General features: G+C 50.4%; 1 protein-coding gene across 7 annotated transcripts in view; it reads left to right on the forward strand.

Annotated features, from left to right (window-relative positions):
- The window catches only part of msrb3 (methionine sulfoxide reductase B3), a 44,182-nt gene that overhangs the window by 24,730 nt on the left and 1,421 nt on the right, over positions 1-18,031 (forward strand). For all 7 annotated transcript variants that reach the window (XR_006082834.1, XM_042318112.1, XM_042318109.1 and 4 more), the window contains 4 exons: positions 1,473-1,581; positions 5,140-5,217; positions 6,692-6,720; positions 17,983-18,031. The exon at positions 17,983-18,031 is cut by the window's right edge and continues 49 nt beyond it. Coding sequence is in view for 6 of the 7 variants with exons in the window: in XM_042318112.1 (XP_042174046.1) it covers positions 1,473-1,581; positions 5,140-5,217; positions 6,692-6,720; positions 17,983-18,031 (265 nt within the window). In the remaining variant the exon portion in view is untranslated. The remainder of the gene's footprint in view (positions 1-1,472; positions 1,582-5,139; positions 5,218-6,691; positions 6,721-17,982) is intronic.

Genomic DNA, 18,031 nt, shown 5'->3' on the forward strand with positions numbered 1-18,031 from the left:
TATAGGGAATAGGGCTCTGGTCTAAAGTAGTGTACTGTGTAGGGAATAGGGCTCTGGTCTAAAGTAGTGTACTGTGTAGGGAATAGGGCTCTGGTCTATAGTAGTGTACTATGTATAGGGAATAGGGCTCTGGTCTAAAGTAGCGTACCATATAGGGAATAGGGCCCTGGTCTAAAGTAGTGCACTGTGTAGGGAATAGGGCTCTGGTCTAAAGTAGTGCACTGTGTAGGGAATAGGGCCCTGGTCTAAAGTAGTGCACTGTGTAGGGAATAGGGCCCTGGTCTAAAGTAGTGCACTATGTAGGGAATAGGGCCCTGGTCTAAAGTAGTGCACTATGTAGGGAATAGGGCTCTGGTCTAAAGTAGTGCACTATATAGGGAATAGGGCCCTGGTCTATAGTAGTGCACTGTGTAGGGAATAGGGCCCTGGTCTAAAGTAGTGTACCATATAGGGAATAGGGCTCTGGTCTAAAGTAGTGTACTGTGTAGGGAATAGGGCTCTGGTCTATAGTGGTGTACCGTATAGGGAATAGGGCACTGGTCTAAAGTAGTGCACTATGTAGGGAATAGGGCTCTGGTCTAAAGTAGTGCACTATATAGGGAATAGGGCTCTGGTCTAAAGTAGTGCACTGTGTAGGGAATAGGGCCCTGGTCTAAAGGAGTGCACTATGTAGGGAATAGGGCCCTGGTCTAAAGTAGTGCACTATGTAGGGAATAGGGCCCTATAGCTCCCCTGAATAGCTCCCCTGTCCCTCCTCTCATCTAGCTCCCCTGTCCCTCCTCTCATCTAGCTCCCCTGTCCCTCCTCTCATCCCTCCCCCTCCCTCCTCTCATCTAGCTCCCCTGTCCCTCCTCTCATCTAGCTCCCCTGTCCCTCCTCTCATCTAGCTCCCCTGTCATCTCGGGTTAACCCAGAACTGAAATCTTGAGTACATTTGGGGTCACAAGCTTCGACTTTTACATATTCTCTGTCCACTAGAGATTTTTACCTAGACTATATTTGAGTTGTTAGCTTGGTGGAATCAGTCTGGTCTGCTCCAGGACATGCTTTGGCTGTAGCACCCCCCACCCCCACACACACTAACTGTAGAGAAGTCACGATCAATGCTCCACTCAGTCCCCTTATACTAAATTGTATGACATTTAGTTGAATGTTGATGAAATTATGAACGTGTGCTCGTCTTGCCTGGAACCTGAGTGATGTGAGAGCAGTGCCTGAGCATCTTGTTTAGACAGGGAGTGTGATGAGTAGCTAGGGCCCTGAGTTTCTCCTGACCTGGGAAAACTCCTGGCCCTAGTGGTGATGATTTATAAATAATGATGAGGGACTAGTAAAGGCAGAAGGAGTCAGGGAGGAGACGCACCGTCCCTCACCACCCCTCCCTCCTCCTGACCACAGTAGTGGTTCTGAGACCCTCCCCCTGACCACAGTAGTGGTTCTGAGACCTTAACTCTTCCCTTCTCCTCCTATAGGAACCTGCCGGACCAAGAAGACATGGCCCAAGTCCTTCTCTCAGGAGGAGCTGAAGAAACGTCTCTCCCCCATTCAGTTCCATGTCACCCAGGAGAAAGGAACAGAGAGGTATAGCCCCCCCCCCCAAAGCCTACAGTATGGGACCCCCAAAGCCTACAGTATGGGACCCCAAAGCCTACAGTATGGGACCCCCAAAGCCTACAGTATGGGACCCCAAAGCCTACAGTATGGGACCCCCAAAGCCTACAGTATGGGACCCCAAAGCCTACAGTATGGGACCCCAGCCTACAATATGGGACCCCCAAAGCCTACAATAGAAACCCCCAAAGCCTACAGTATAGGGACCCCCACAGCCTACAGTATGGGACCCCCATAGACAATATGGGACCCCCAAAGCCTACAATATGGGACCCCCAAAGCCTACAGTATAGACCCCCAAAGCCTACAGTATATAGACCCCCAAAGCCTACAGTATATAGACCCCAAAGCCTACAGTATAGGGACCCCCAAAGCCTACAGTATAGGGACCCCCAAAACCTACAGTATAGGGACCCCCAAAACCTACAGTATAGGAACCCCCAAAGCCTACAGTATAGGGACCCCCAAAAGTCTACAGCCTACAGGGCATTTGGAAAGTTTTCAGACCCCTTGACATTTTCCACATTTTGTTACGTTACAGCCTTATTCTAAAATGGATTAAATAGTTGTTTTCCCTCAATCTACACACAATACCCCACAATGACATCACACTATCCCACAATGACATCACAATACCCCACAATGACAAAGCAAAAAACAGGTTTGTAGAAATGTTTGCAAATGTATATAAAAAAATATATAAAAAAATGATATCACATTTACATAAGTATTCAGACCCTTTAGTCAGCACTTTGTTGAAGCTCCTTTGGCAGCGATTACAGCCTCAAGTCTTCTGGGGTATGACGCTACAAGCTTGGCACACCTGTATTTTGGGAATTTCTCCCATTTTTCTCTGCAGATCCTCCCAGAGTTCCTGAGCGCTCTGGAGCAGGTTTTCATCAAGAATCTCTCTGTTCTTTGCTCTGTTCATGTTTCCCTCGAACCTGACTAGTCTCCCTGTCGATGGAAAAACATCCCACAATGATGCTGCCAATGATGCTGCCACCACTGTGCTTCACCATAGGGATGCTGCCACCACCGTGCTTCACCATAGGGATGGTGCCACCACCGTGCTTCACCATAGGGATGGTGCCACCACCGTGCTTCACCATAGGGATAGTGCCACCACCGTGCTTCACCATAGGGATAGTGCCACCACCGTGCTTCACCATAGGGATGGTGCCACCACCGTGCTTCACCATAGTGATGTTGCCACCACCGTGCTTCACCGTAGGGATGGTGCCACCACCGTGCTTCACCGTAGGGATGGTGCCACCACCGTGCTTCACCGTAGGGATGGTGCCACCACCGTGCTTCACCGTAGGGATGGTGCCACCACCGTGCTTCACCGTAGGGATGGTGCCACCACCGTGCTTCACCATAGGGATGGTGCCACCACCGTGCTTCACCATAGGGATGGTGCCACCACCAGGCTTCACCATAGGGATGGTGCCACCACCAGGCTTCACCATAGGGATGGTGCCACCACCATGCTTCACCATAGGGATGGTGCCACCACCATGCTTCACCATAGGGATGGTGCCACCACCGTGCTTCACCATAGGAATGGTGCCAGGTTTCCTCCAGACGTGGCTTTTGGCATTCAGGACAAACAGTTCAATCTTGGTTTCATCCGACAAGAGAATCTTGTTTCTCATGGTCAGAGAGTCTTTAGGTGCCTTTTGGCAAACTCCAAGCGGGCAGTCATGTGCCTTTTTACTGAGGTGCTGCAGCGAGGGAAGATTCTTCCAGAAGGACAACCATCTCCAGAGGTGCACTGAAGCTCTGTCAGAGTGACCATCGGGTTCTTGGTCACTTCCTCTGACCAAGGCCCTTCTCTGCCGATTGCTCATTTTAGCCAGGAAGCCAGCTCTAGGAAGAGTCTTGGTGGTTCCAAACTTCTTTCATTTAAGAACGAGGGAGGCCACTGTTCTTGGGGACCTTCAGTGCTGCAGAAATGTTTTGGTACCCTTCCCCAGATCTGTGCCTCGATACAATCCTGTCTCTGAGCTCTCTCATGGCTTGGTTTTTGCTCAAGACATGCACTGTCAACTGTGGGACCTTTTTATATAGACGGACATGTGCCTTTCTAAATCATGTCCAATCAATAGAATTTAACACAGGTGGATTCCAATCAAGTTGTAGAAACATCTGAAGGATGATCAATGGAAACAGGATGTACCTGAGCTACATTTTTGAGTCTCATAGCAAAGGGTCTGAATGCTTATGTAAATAAGGTATTTCTGTTTTTATTTTTGCAAAGATTTCTAAAAACTTGTTTTTGATTTGTCATTATGGGGTATTGTGATGTCATTATGGGCTATTGTGATGTCATTATGGGCTATTGTGATGTCATTATGGGCTATTGTGATGTCATTATGGGGTGTTGTGTGTAGATTGATGAGGTAATTGTTTTAAACAGTTGTTTGCTGTAAAATAAGGGGAAATCTCAAATGGGACCATATTCCCCAATGGGCTCTGTCAAAAACAGTGTTCTATATAGGGAATAGGGGGCCATTTGGGCTCTGGTCAAAAACACTGCTCTATATAGGGAATAGGGGGCCATTTGGGCTCTGGTCCAAAACACTGCTCTATATATAGGGAATAGGGGGGGGCCATTTGGGCTCTGGTCAAAAACACTGCTCTATATATATAGGGAATAGGGGGCCATTTGGGCTCTGGTCAAAAACACTGCTCTATATAGGGAATAGGGGGCCATTTGGGCTCTGGTCAAAAACACTGCTCTATATATAGGGAATAGGGGGCCATTTGGGCTCTGGTCAAAAACACTGCTCTATATATAGGGAATAGGGGGCCATTTGGGCTCTGGTCCAAAACACTGCTCTATATAGGGAATAGGGGGCCATTTGGGCTCTGGTACCAAACTAAATGTTTAAAAACACTGCTCTATATAGGGAATAAATGCTAGGGGGCCATTTGGGCTCTGGTCAAAAAACACTGCTCTATATAGGGAATAGGGGGCCATTTGGGCTCTGGTCAAAAACACTGCTCTATATAGGGAATAGGGGGCCATTTGGGACATAAAGAAGAAACTCAGTGACACTAGTCTCCACCCCCCCCTTATATTAACCCCTGCTGTACCAAACTAAATGCTATATTAACCCCCGCTGTACCAAACTAAATGCTATATTAACCCCCGCTGTACCAAACTAAATGCTTATATTAACCCCTGCTGTACCAAACTAAATGCTAGGTTTATATTAACCCCCGCTGTACCAAACTAAATGCTTATATTAACCCCTGCTGTACCAAACTAAATGCTTATATTAACCCCCGCTGTACCAAACTCAATGCTAGGCTGGAAGCCAGGGGGAAATAATGTGTGAGTTGAGATGATTCAGACAGCAACGTGAACATGATGTTCTTATGGAGGCACATTGGCCTATGACTGTTGTTATGCGGTTGTCTTAAGTTGACTGCACTAACCGTAAATTACTCTGGATAAATGACTAAAATGACTTGCCTGGACTGTACGAGTGTAACTGGTGCATTGATCCACCCTCACAGTGCCTTCAGAGGGGAATACACTGAATATAAAGAGGATGGGATCTACACCTGTGTCGTCTGTGGCTCCCCGCTGTTCAGGTAAGTTCTTAGAATGTCGGTGACATCATTACTGTATCCTCACTTCCTGTCTCCTTCTGACTGGTCTAACCTTCCTCTCCTCAAAGCTAGTTTAGTCCCTTCTAGTCTCTCTCTGATTTGGTTAAAGAGGCACTGTCCCTCCTCTTAGTCCCTAGTCTCTCTCTGATTGGTTAAAGAGGCACTGTCCCTCCTCTTAGTCCCTAGTCTCTCTCTGATTGGTTAAAGAGGCACTGTCCCTCCTCTTAGTCCCTAGTCTCTCTCTAATTGGTTAAAGAGGCACTGTCCCTCCTCTTAGTCCCTAGTCTCTCTCTAATTGGTTAAAGAGGCACTGTCCCTCCTCTTAGTCCCTAGTCTCTCTCTGATTGGTTAGAGGCACTGTCCCTCCTCTTAGTCCCTAGTCTCTCTAAAGAGGCACTGTCCTCTTAGTCTCTCTCTGATTGGTTAAAGAGGCACTGTCCCTCCTCTTAGTCCCTAGTCTCTCTCTGATTGGTTAAAGAGGCACTGTCCCTCCTCTTAGTCCCTAGTCTCTCTCTGATTGGTTAAAGAGGCACTGTCCCTCCTCTTAGTCCCTAGTCTCTCTCTAAAGAGGCACTGTCCCTCCTTGGTTAATTGGTTAGAGGCACTGTCCCTCTTAGTCCCTAGTCTCTCTCTAATTGGTTAAAGAGGCACTGTCCCTCCTCTTAGTCCCTAGTCTCTCTCTGATTGGTTAAAGAGGCACTGTCCCTCCTCTTAGTCCCTAGTCTCTCTCTGATTGGTTAAAGAGGCACTGTCCCTCCTCTTAGTCCCTAGTCTCTCTCTGATTGGTTAAAGAGGCACTGTCCCTCCTCTTAGTCCCTAGTCTCTCTCTGATTGGTTAAAGAGGCACTGTCCCTCCTCTTAGTCCCTAGTCTCTCTCTGATTGGTTAAAGAGGCACTGTCTCCTCTTAGTCCCTAGTCTCTCTCTAATTGGTTAAAGAGGCACTGACCCTCCTCTTAGTCCCTAGTCTCACTCTAATTGGTTAAAGAGGAACTGTCCCTCCTCTTAGCCCCTAGTCTCTCTCTGATTGGTTAAAGAGCCCCTGGCTTGTCCGGCAGCGGTCTGTCTGTAGCTGATAGGAGGCCAGAGCCATCCCCCGAGCCTCGTTACCAGGTCGCCTGTTTCCCTCCGCAACACACAGCGCTTGAAAGACAACCGGACAGGATTTACAGCTAGGGTAGCCTTACAGAGAGAGACATGTACACACACGCAAATAGGACACACACACACACACACACACACACACAACCTCGTAGCTTAGACCCTATGTTCCCATTGGAGACGGTTTGGGAAGAACATCCCATGTAATATTAAGGAGAGGAGAAAACACCATTTAATTTATCTTTATTTATTGTATTTTTTGTTGTTGTACCTTTTTGAAGTGCTGCTTGTTGTATTGTTTTGTTTTAGTTGAGAGAAAAGAGACTTTGTCTAAACTCCGACGTCTCCTTTTTGCAGGTCCGAGACCAAGTTTGACTCTGGATCAGGTAGGTTTGATACAGAAAACATTTGAACCCGTTATTCCATGACCTCATCTGACACCGACCAACCGCCTCACAAGTCAAGGCAACGCCGAGGACGAGTCACGTTGTTTCACGACCCATAGGGGTAGTGCACTACTTTATACCAGGGCCCATAGGGGTAGTGCACTACTTTAGACCAGGGCCCCATAGGGGTAGTGCACTACTTTAGACCAGGGCCCATAGGGGTAGTGCACTACTTTATACCAGGGCCCATAGGGGTAGTGCACTACTTTAGACCAGGGCCCCATAGGGGTAGTGCACTACTTTAGACCAGGGCCCATAGGGGTAGTGCACTACTTTAGACCAGGGCCCAGGGGGTAGTGCACTACTTTTAGGGACCAGGGCCCCAGGGGGGTAGTGCACTACTTTAGACCAGGGGGCCCCACTTTAGGGGTAGTGCACTACTTTAGACCAGGGCCCCATAGGGGTAGTGCACTACTTTAGACCAGGGCCCCATAGGGGTAGTGCACTACTTTAGACCAGGGCCCCATAGGGGTAGTGCACTACTTTAGACCAGGGCCCCATAGGGGTAGTGCACTACTTTAGACCAGGGCCCCATAGGGGTAGTGCACTACTTTAGACCAGGGCCCCATAGGGGTAGTGCACTACTTTAGACCAGGGCCCATAGGGGTAGTGCACTACTTTAGACCAGGGCCCCATAGGGGAATCCATAGAGAATAGGGTGCCATTTGGCATTCGCCCCATGTTCCACTCAACATAATGTATAGCTGCCATCCCATGGCCTCATATCAACAGCAGTCCCACATTAGAGAAGTTGAGCTCGTCATCTTTCTCTCTCTTTATCTGGTCTTATTTACACCAGTGGATCCACAGCTTGACCCTGTTGGCTAATTTCACCTTCTTTGCAATGTGGTGTGTGTCTAGGTGGGTGTGTGTCTGTTTTGTCACATGCTTGGTAAAGAAAAGGTGTAGTCTGACAGTGTGTCTAGGTGTGTGTGTGTGTGTACTCCTTCAGATTTCACTTCCTGCCCTTCCTGCTCTAGCTAGAACACTGAGAATCTCATTGCCGATAGGTCGTTATCATAGTGGGAGGCCCTTCTCTAGCTAGAACACTGAGAATCTCATTGCCGATAGGTCGTTATCATAGTGGGAGGCCCTTCTCTAGCTAGAACACTGAGAATCTCATTGCCAATAGGTCGTTATCATAGTGGGAGGCCCTTCTCTAGCTAGAACACTGAGAATCTCACTGCCAATAGGTCATTATCATAGTGGGAGGCCCTTCTCTAGCTAGAACACTGAGAATCTCACTGCCGATAGGTCGTTATCATAGTGGGAGGCCCTTCTCACGGCGGTAGCAACACGGTAGCAACACAGCACGGCGGTAGCAACACAGCACGGCGGTAGCAACACGGTAGCAACACAGCACGCCGGTAGCAACAGGGGTAGCAACACAGCACGGGCGGTAGCAACACAACACGGTAGCAACACAGCACGGCGGTAGCAACAAGGTAGCAACACAGCATTTGGCGGTAGCAACATGGTAGCAACACAGCACGGCGGTAGCAACAAGGTAGCAACACAGCACGGCGGTAGCAACACAGCACGGCGGTAGCAACACAGCAGTGGCGGTAGCAGCACACACGGTAGCAACACAGCACGGCGGTAGCAACAAGGTAGCAACACAGCAGCGCGGGGTAGCAACACAGCGCGGCGGTAGCAACACAGGCGGCGGTAGCAACACAGCGCGGCGGTAGCCCGGCGGTAGCAACACAGCACGGCGGTAGCAACACAGCACGGCACGGTAGCTAGCAACACAGCACGGCGGTAGCAACACAGCACGGCGGTAGCAACACAGCACGGCGGTAGCAACACAGCACGGCGGTAGCAACACAGCACGGCGGTAGCGGTAGAACACAGCACGGCGGTAGCAACACAGCACGGCGGTAGCTAGAACACGGTAGCAACACAGCACACGTTATCAACACGGTAGCAACACAGCACGGCGGTAGCAACACAACACGGTAGCAACACAGCACGGCGGTAGCAACACAGCACGGTAGCAACACAGCACGGCGGTAGCAACAACACTGCAACAGGTCGTATCACAGTGGGGGTAGCAACACAGCACGGCGGTAGCAACACGGTAGCAACACAGCACGGCGGGTAGCAACACAGCACGGCGGTAGCAACACAGCACGGGGGTAGCAACACAGCACGGCGGTAGCAACACGGTAGCAACACAGCATGGCGGTAGCAACACAACACGGCGGTAGCAACACAGCACGGCGTAGCAACACGGTAGCAACACAGCACGGCGGTAGCAACACAGCACGGCGGTAGCAACACGGTAGCAACACGGTAGCAACACAGCACGGCGGTAGCAACACGGTAGCAAACACGGTAGCAACACAGCACGGCGGTAGCAACACAGCACGGCGGTAGCAACACAGCACGGCGGTAGCAGCACAGCACGGCGGTAGCAACACATTATTGGGCACAGACAGCACACAGGGCAAGAAGTAAGAGCAGTGCATTACATAGACTGTGTCCTAAATGGTATCCTCTAAGACACTTCCAGAGAGGTGTTTTTAAATGAAAGCTATCTGGGAGTCTGTCATAGCTAATCCTTTAGGAATTCCTGTTGGGTTTAATTGCAGTCTCTCTCTCTCTCTCTCTCTCTCTGACAGCGATTTGTCTTAGGCTGTAATTAGGAAATACCTGAGAGGGGAGATCGGCCGCGGTGTCACTGGAGACCGGGGAGGAACTGTGGGGAATGTTACGATTCTTTAACTAAAGGGTTTCAGGGACATTATTTTGAATGAGGATGAGTGAATGAGGTACATTCTCAGAAACAACCCTCCTTCTGGAAAGCTATGTGGGGCAGGCTTTTGCTCCAGCCCTACTGGAAGACACCTGTTTCAGCTAACCAAAGTCCCGAGGAGCAGTGGCCTAGTGGTGAAGTTGAGATGAACAATAGGGGGAGACAGAGAGGTGTGTGTTTGTGGGTTGGGAGATGGAGAGACATGTTGTGTGTCCACAAGCACCAAAAAAATGATGTGCCGTATTTTCTACAGAATGTTTAAGTCCCTCAAATCAACGTTTCCTTCAACAACTGAACAGATGGTGAAATACAGAAAGGCTGCTCAGCTGGCTACCCTGTTCCCTTAATAGTGGACTAAATACTACCCTATTCCCTTAATAGTGGACTAAATTCTACCCTGTTCCCTTAATAGTGGACTAAATACTACCCTATTCCCTTAATAGTGGACTAAATGCTACCCTATTCCCTTAATAGTGGACTAAATGCTACCCTATTCCCTTAATAGTGGACTAAATGCTACCCTATTCCCTTAATAGTGGACTAAATGCTACCCTATTCCCTTAATAGTGGACTAAATGCTACCCTATTCCCTTAATAGTGAACTAAATGCTACCCTATTCCCTTAATAGTGGACTAAATTCTACCCTATTCCCTTAATAGTGGACTAAATACTACCCTATTCCCTTAATAGTGGACTAAATGCTACCCTATTCCCTTAATAGTGGACTAAATGCTACCCTATTCCCTTAATAGTGGACTAAATGCTACCCTATTCCCTTAATAGTGGACTAAATTCTACCCTATTCCCTTAATAGTGGACTAAATTCTACCCTATTCCCTTAATAGGACTAAATACTACCCTATTCCCTTAATAGTGGACTAAATACTACCCTATTCCCTTAATAGTGGACTAAATGCTACCCTATTCCCTTAATAGTGGACTAAATGCTAACCTATTCCCTTAATAGTGGACTAAATACTACCCTATTCCCTTAATAGTGGACTAAATTCTACCCTATTCCCTTAATAGTGGACTAAATACTACCCTATTCCCTTAATAGTGGACTAAATGCTACCCTATTCCCTTAATAGTGGACTAAATGCTACCCTATTCCCTTAATAGTGGACTAAATGCTACCCTATTCCCTTAATAGTGGACTAAATGCTACCCTATTCCCTTAATAGTGGACTAAATGCTACCCTATTCCCTTAATAGTGGACTAAATACTACCCTATTCCCTTAATAGTGGACTAAATGCTACCCTATTCCCTTAATAGTGGACTAAATGCTACCCTATTCCCTTAATAGTGGACTAAATGCTACCCTATTCCCTTAATAGTGGACTAAATTCTACCCTATTCCCTTAATAGTGGACTAAATACTACCCTATTCCCTTAATAGTGGACTAAATGCTACCCTATTCCCTTAATAGTGGACTAAATGCTACCCTATTCCCTTAATAATGCTACCCTATTCCCTTAATAGAGGGGACTAAATGCTACCCTATTCCCTTAATAGTGGACTAAATTCTACCCTATTCCCTTAATAGTGGACTAAATACTACCCTATTCCCTTAATAGTGGACTAAATGCTACCCTATTCCCTTAATAGTGGACTAAATGCTACCCTATTCCCTTAATAGTGGACTAAATGCTACCCTATTCCCTTAATAGTGGACTAAATTCTACCCTATTCCCTTAATAATGGACTAAATGCTACCCTATTCCCTTAATAGTGGACTAAATTCTACCCTGTTCCCTTAGCAGTGTACTAAATACTACCCTATTCCCTTAATAGTGGACTAAATGCTACCCTGTTCCCTTAACAGTGTACTAAATACTACCCTATTCCCTTAACAGTGGACTAAATGCTACCCTATTCCATTAATAGTGGACTAAATTCTACCCTATTCCCTTAATAGTGGACTAAATGCTACCCTATTCCCTTAATAGTGGACTAAATGCTGCCCTGTTCCCTTAATAGTGGACTAAATGGCCCTATTCCCTTAACTAAATGCTACCCTATTCCCTTAATAGTGGACTAAATGCTACCCTATTCCCTTAATAGTGGACTAAATGCTACCCTATTCCCTTAACCAGTGGACTAAATACTACCCTATTCCCTTAATAGTGGACTAAATGCTACCCTATTCCCTTAATAGTGGACTAAATACTACCCTATTCCCTTAATAGTGGACTAAATGCTACCCTATTCCCTTAATAGTGGACTAAATGCTACCCTATTCCCTTAATAGTGAACTAAACTACCCTATTCCCTTAATAGTGGACCAAACCATTCCCTTAATAGTGGACTAAATACTACCCTATTCCCTTAATAGTGGACTAAATGCTACCCTATTCCCTTAATAGTGGACTAAATGCTACCCTATTCCCTTAATAGTGGACTAAATGCTACCCTATTCCCTTAATAGTGGACTAAATTCTACCCTGTTCCCTTAGCAGTGTACTAAATACTACCCTATTCCCTTAATAGTGGACTAAATACTACCCTATTCCCTTAATAGTGGACTAAATTCTACCCTGTTCCCTTAATAGTGGACTAAATACTACCCTATTCCCTTAATAGTGGACTAAATTCTACCCTATTCCCTTAATAATGGACTAAATGCTACCCTATTCCCTTAATAGTGGACTAAATTCTACCCTGTTCCCTTAGCAGTGTACTAAATACTACCCTATTCCCTTAATAGTGGACTAAATGCTACCCTGTTCCCTTAACAGTGTACTAAATACTACCCTATTCCCTTAACAGTGGACTAAATGCTACCCTATTCCATTAATAGTGGACTAAATTCTACCCTATTCCCTTAATAGTGGACTAAATGCTACCCTATTCCCTTAATAGTGGACTAAATGCTGCCCTGTTCCCTTAGACTGCTGTTGTCCAAACCAGGGCTGTGTACTAAATTCTACCCTATTCCCTTAACAGTGGACTACTGTTGTCCAAACCAGGGCTTGTGTACTAAATTCTACCCTATTCCCTTAATAGTGTAGGGGCTGGTGCTTGCTACCCTATTCCCAGGCTACACTGGACTGAGCTCAGGGTGATGGACAGGGGGTGGTGCTTTTTCAGGGAGCTGGAGGCTCCAGGGTGATGGATTCCCCAGTGTGTTTCCTGTGTTGCTGTGGAATTTCATGGCTTTGTAGAGCGTTGGCCAGGGTGAGACAGGGGGTCCCCTCCCCCTAACTGGAGGCTCCAGGGGATGGACAGGGGTTGGGCTTTTTTACAGCTGGAGGCTCCAGGGGATGGGGGGGTGGTGCTTGTTTCAGGGAGCTGGAGGCTCCAGGGTGATGGACAGGGGATGGTGCTTGTTTCAGGGAGCTGGAGGCTCCAGGGTGATGGACAGGGGTTGGTGCTTTTTTCAGGGAGCTGGAGGCTCCAGGGTGATGGACAGGGGGTGGTGCTTGTTTCAGGGAGCTGGAGGCTCCAGGGTGATGGACAGGGGGTGGTGCTTGTTTCAGGGAGCTGGTGGTCCAGGGTGATGGACAGGGGTTGGTGCTTTTTTCAGGGAGCTGGAGGCTCCAGGGTGATGGACAGGGGGTGGTGCTTGTTTCAGGGAGCTGGTGGTCCAGGGTGATGGACAGGGGGTGGTGCTTGTTCCAGGGAGCTGGAAGCTCCAGGGGTAGACTGATAGCCGCAGCAACCTGAGACAGGTCCTATCTTCTGTTTTCCACCGCAGATAGAGATATGATCTCCCCAGTGGTTTCATAACCTCACCTCTAAACCGATCAGTCTCAGGTTTCTGATGCTATCTTCTGTTTTCCACCGCAGATAGTGCTATGATCTATCTTCTGTTTTCCACCGCAGATAGTGCTATGATCTATCTTCTGTTTTCCACCGCAGATAGTGCTATGATCTATCTTCTGTTTTCCACCGCAGATAGAGCTTTGATCAGTCTTCTGTTGGAGCACCGGTCACAGTGTATATTAATACACAGCTGCTTCTCATCCCTCTCCTTCTCCCTCCTGCCCTCCCTCTCCTTCTCCCTCCTGCCCTCCCTCCCTCTCCTCCTCTCCCTCCTCCCCCTCCCTCCCCCTCCTCCCCCCTCCCTCCCTCCTGCCCTCCCCTCCCTTCTCCCTCCTGCCCTCCCTCCCCTTCTCCCTCCTGCCCTCCCTCCCTTCTCCCTCCTGCCCTCTCCCCTCCTGCCCTCCCTCTCCTTCTCCCTCCTGTCCCCCCTCCCTCCTGCCCTCCCTCCCCCCTCCCTCTCCCTCCCCTGCCCTCCCCTCCCCTTCTCCCTCCTGCCCTCCCTCTCCTTCTCCCTCCTGCCCTCCCTCTCCTTCTCCCTCCTGCCCTCCCTCTCCTTCTCCCTCCTGCCCTCCCTCTCCTTCTCCCTCCTGCCCTCCCTCTCCTTCCTCCCTCCTGCCCTCCCTCCCTCCTCCCTCTCCCCTCCCTGCCCTCCCCCCTTCTCCCTGCCCTCCCTGCCCTCCCTCCCCTTGCCCTCCCTCCTGCCCCCTCCCCCTCCCCTTCTCCCTCCTGCCCTCCCTCCCTCCCTCCCTCTCCCTCCCTCCTGCCCTCCCTCCTCCCTCCTGCCCTCCCTCCCTCCCTCTCCTTCTCCCTCCTGCCCTCCCTCTCCTTCTCCCTCCTGCCTCCCCCCCTTCTCCCTCCTGCCCTCCCTCCCCTTCTCCCTCCTCCTCCCTCCCCCTCCCCCCTCCTCCCTCCTGCCCTCCCTCTCCTCTCCCTCCCTCCCCTCCCTCCCCCTCCTCCCTCCCTCCCCTCTCCTGCCCTCCCTCCCTCCCTCCTGCCCTCCCTCCCCTTCTCCCCCTGCCCTCTCCTTCCTTTCCCTCCTGCCCTCCCCCCCTCCCTCCTGCCCTCCCTCTCCCTGCCCTCCTGCCCTCCCTTCCCTTCCTGCCCTCCCTCCCCTTCTCCCTCCTGCCCCCTCCCTCCCCTTTTCCCTCCTGCCCTCCCCCTGCCCTTCCTCCCTCCTGCCCTCCCTCCCCTTCTCCCTCCTGCCCCCCCCTCCCTCCTGCCCCTTCTCCCTCCTGCCCTCCCCTCCCTCCTCCCTCCCTGCCCTCCCTCCCCTTCTCCTCTCCCTCCTGCCCTCCCTGCCCCCCTCTCTCCCTCCTGCCCTCCCCTCTCCTTCCTGCCCCCCCTCCCTCCCTGCCCTCCCCCTTCTCCCTCCTCCCTCCTCTGCCCTCCCCTCCTCTCCCTCCCCCCCTCCCCTTCTCCTTCCTTCTCCTCCTGCCCCTCCTGCCCTTCCTTCCTCCTCCCTCCTCTCCCTCCCCCTCCTTCCTCCTCCTTCTCCTGCCCTCCCTCTCCTCCTCCCTCCTCCCCCCTCCCTCCCTCTCCTTCTCCTTCCTGCCCTCCCTCTCCTTCCTGCCCTCCCTCTAATACTCAACCGATAACTCAATAAACAGGACTGGGCTTGGATCTGAGAAACAGGCAGGCAGAGTGAAAGCTCTCTTCCTGTCACAGACTGAGACGGTACCCAGGGACCCCAGGATGGCCCTGTAGCACTGCAGCGTCTCAAGCCTCCAGAACAAACCAACTGCTCATGGAAAAGCAGAGAGAGATGCTTTGACATTTCCTTTAATTAGCTTGATGTTCAGAAACTGCATCAAGCCTACTGGTCAGTCTTAGAAAGGGTGATTCTTCTCCGCTTCTCCCTCCTGCCCTCCCTCCCCTTCTCCCTCCCCTTCTCCTTCCTGCCCTTCTCCTTCCTGCCCTCCCTGCCCTTCTCCTTCCTGCCCTCCCTCCCTCCCCTTTCCCTCCTGAATATTTCTACTTTCTACAGAATATTTCTGTCTGTGTCTGTCTGTTTGTGTCTGTCTCTGTCTCTGTCTCTGTGTCTGTCTGTCTGTCTGTCTGTCTGTCTCTGTCTGTCTGTCTCTGTCTGTCTGTCTGTCTGAACATTTTGATTAGGAAGGTAATTCAGCGCTGTTCTATTGTGATCTAATCCCCTACATTTAGGAAGTGGATCGAAAAAGGTTCTAATTTCAGACTGATCAACACTTCCATTAGAGGACACCGTCCTCTGTTCCTCATAACAACCTGAAACAAACCTATTTCGGGAGGGAGGAGGAGGGAAAGGAGAGGGATGAAGAGGGAAAGGGGAAGGGAGGGAGGAGGCGGGAGGGAGAGGGGAGTCCAGCCAAGGGGTAGTATGGGGAATGGGAGGGAGGGAGGAGGGAAATGGGAGGGAGAGGGAAGCCCAGCCAAGGGGTAGTATGGGGAATGGGAGGGAGGGAGGAGGGAAATGGGAGGGGAGGGAAATGGGAGGGAGAGGGAAGCCCAACCAGGGGGTAGTATGGGAGGGAGGGAGGGGGAGAGGAAGGCCAAGGGCCAGTATGGGGAAGGGAGGGAGGGAGGAGGGTGGGAAAGGAGAGGGAAGCCCAGCCAAGTGGTAGTATGGGGAATGGGAGGGGGAGGAGGGAAGGGAAGGGAGGGGATGGGGAATGGGAGGGAGAGGGAAGCCCAGCCAAGGGGTAGTATGGGGAATGGGGAGGGAGGGGGAGAGGGAAGCCCAGCCAAGGGGTAGTATGGGGAATGGGAGGGAGGGAGGGAGGGGGGAAATGGGGGAGGGGAAGGGAAAGTATGGGAGGGGAGGGAGAGGGAAGCCCAGCCAAGGGGTAGTATGGGGAATGGGAGGGGGAGGGGGGGGAGAGGGAAGCCCAGCCAAGGGGTAGTATGGGGAATGGGAGGGAGGGGGGAGAGGGAAGGGAGGGAGATGGGGAAGGAGGGTAGATGGGGAATGGGAGGGAGGGAGAGGGAAGCCCAGCCAAGGGGTAGTATGGGGAATGGGAGGGGGAGGGATGGGAGGGAGAGGGAAGCCCAGCCAAGTGGTAGTATGGGGAATGGGAGGGAGGGGGGGGGGGGGAGGGAGAGGGGAGCCCAGCCAAGGGGTAGTATGGGGAATGGGGGGGGAGGGAGGGAGGGAGGGGAAGCCCAGCCAAGGGGTAGTATGGGGAATGGGAGGGAGGGAGAGGGAGAGAGGAGGGAGAGGGAAGCCCAGCCAAGGGGAAATCCTCTGGTTGACTGGGAAGATACACACACAGGCTGCACGAGTGCAAGCAGGGAGGCACGCTGGCAGGCCCACACATACACACAGCTGTGTACGACCTGCACTTTTATTTTGGGAGCACCAGTGTGAAAACACTATAAAAATTCATTGCGTAACAATATTTAATCTCTGCTCTGCTCTACTCTGCTCTTCTCTACTCTTCTCTACTCTACTCTACTCTACTCTACTCTGCTCTGCTCTGCTCTACTCTACTCTACTCTACTCTGCTCTGCTCTGCTCTGCTCTGCTCTGCTCTGCTCTGCTCTGCTCTTCTCTTCTCTTCTCTTCTCTTCTCTTCTCTTCTCTTCTCTTCTCAGGCCTCTTCTCACACTCTTCTCTCTTCTCCTCTCTTCTCTTCTCTCTCTCTCTCTCCTCAGCTCCCTCTCTCTTCTCAGCTGGCAGGCCTCACACTCACCTCTGGCAGGCTCTCCTCTGGCTCTCCAGCTGGCAGGCCTCTCAGCTCAGGCTCCCTCTACACCTCTGGCAGGCTCTCCTCTCAGGCTCTCCTCTCCTCTCCTCTCCTCTCCTTCCTCTCCTCTCTCTCTGTTCCTCTGGCTCTGCTCTGCTCTGCTCAGCTCTGCTCTGCTCTGCTCTAGGATCTCTAGGATGTGTTGTTTCTGTGTTCCAGTAGTAGGATGTGTTGTTGCTGTGTTCCAGTAGTAGGATGTGTTGTTTCTGTGTTCCAGTAGTAGGATGTGTTGTTGCTGTGTTCCAGTAGTAGGATGTGTTGTTTCTGTGTTCCAGTAGTAGGATGTGTTGTTGCTGTGTTCCAGTGCTGTGTTCCAGTAGGATGTGTTGTTGCTGTGTTCCAGTAGTAGGATGTGTTGTTGCTGTGTTCCAGTAGTAGGATGTGTTGTTGCTGTGTTCCAGTAGTAGGATGTGTTGTTGCTGTGTTCCAGTAGTAGGATGTGTTGTTGCTGTGTTCCAGTAGTAGGATGTGTTGTTGCTGTGTTCCAGTCCAGTAGTAGGATGTGTTGTTGCTGTGTTCCAGTAGTAGGATGTGTTGTTTCTGTGTTCCAGTAGTTGCTGTGTTCCAGTAGTAGGATGTGTTGTTGCTGTGTTCCAGTAGTAGGATGTGTTGTTGCTGTGTTCCAGTTCCAGTAGGAGGTTCCAGTAGTAGGATGTGTTGTTGCTGTGTTCCAGTAGTAGGATGTGTTGTTGCTGTGTTCCAGTAGTAGGATGTGTTGTTTCTGTGTTCCAGTAGTAGGATGTGTTGTTTCTGTGTTCCAGTTCCAGTAGTAGGATGTGTTGTTGCTGTGTTCCAGTAGTAGGAGTTCCAGTAGTAGGATCTGTTGTTGCTGTGTTCCAGTAGTAGGATGTGTTGTTGCTGTGTTCCAGTAGTAGGATGTGTTGTTGCTGTGTTCCAGTAAGAAGGTGTGTTGTTGCTGTGTTCCAGTAAGAAGGTGTGTTGTTTCTGTGTTCCAGGTTGGCCTTCCTTCTATGACCTGGTAAAGGAGGAGTCAGTCACTGTGAC

Source organism: Oncorhynchus tshawytscha, unplaced genomic scaffold (genome assembly GCF_018296145.1).
Source record: "Oncorhynchus tshawytscha isolate Ot180627B unplaced genomic scaffold, Otsh_v2.0 Un_contig_673_pilon_pilon, whole genome shotgun sequence".
In the NCBI taxonomy this organism is placed as follows: domain Eukaryota; kingdom Metazoa; phylum Chordata; class Actinopteri; order Salmoniformes; family Salmonidae; genus Oncorhynchus; species Oncorhynchus tshawytscha.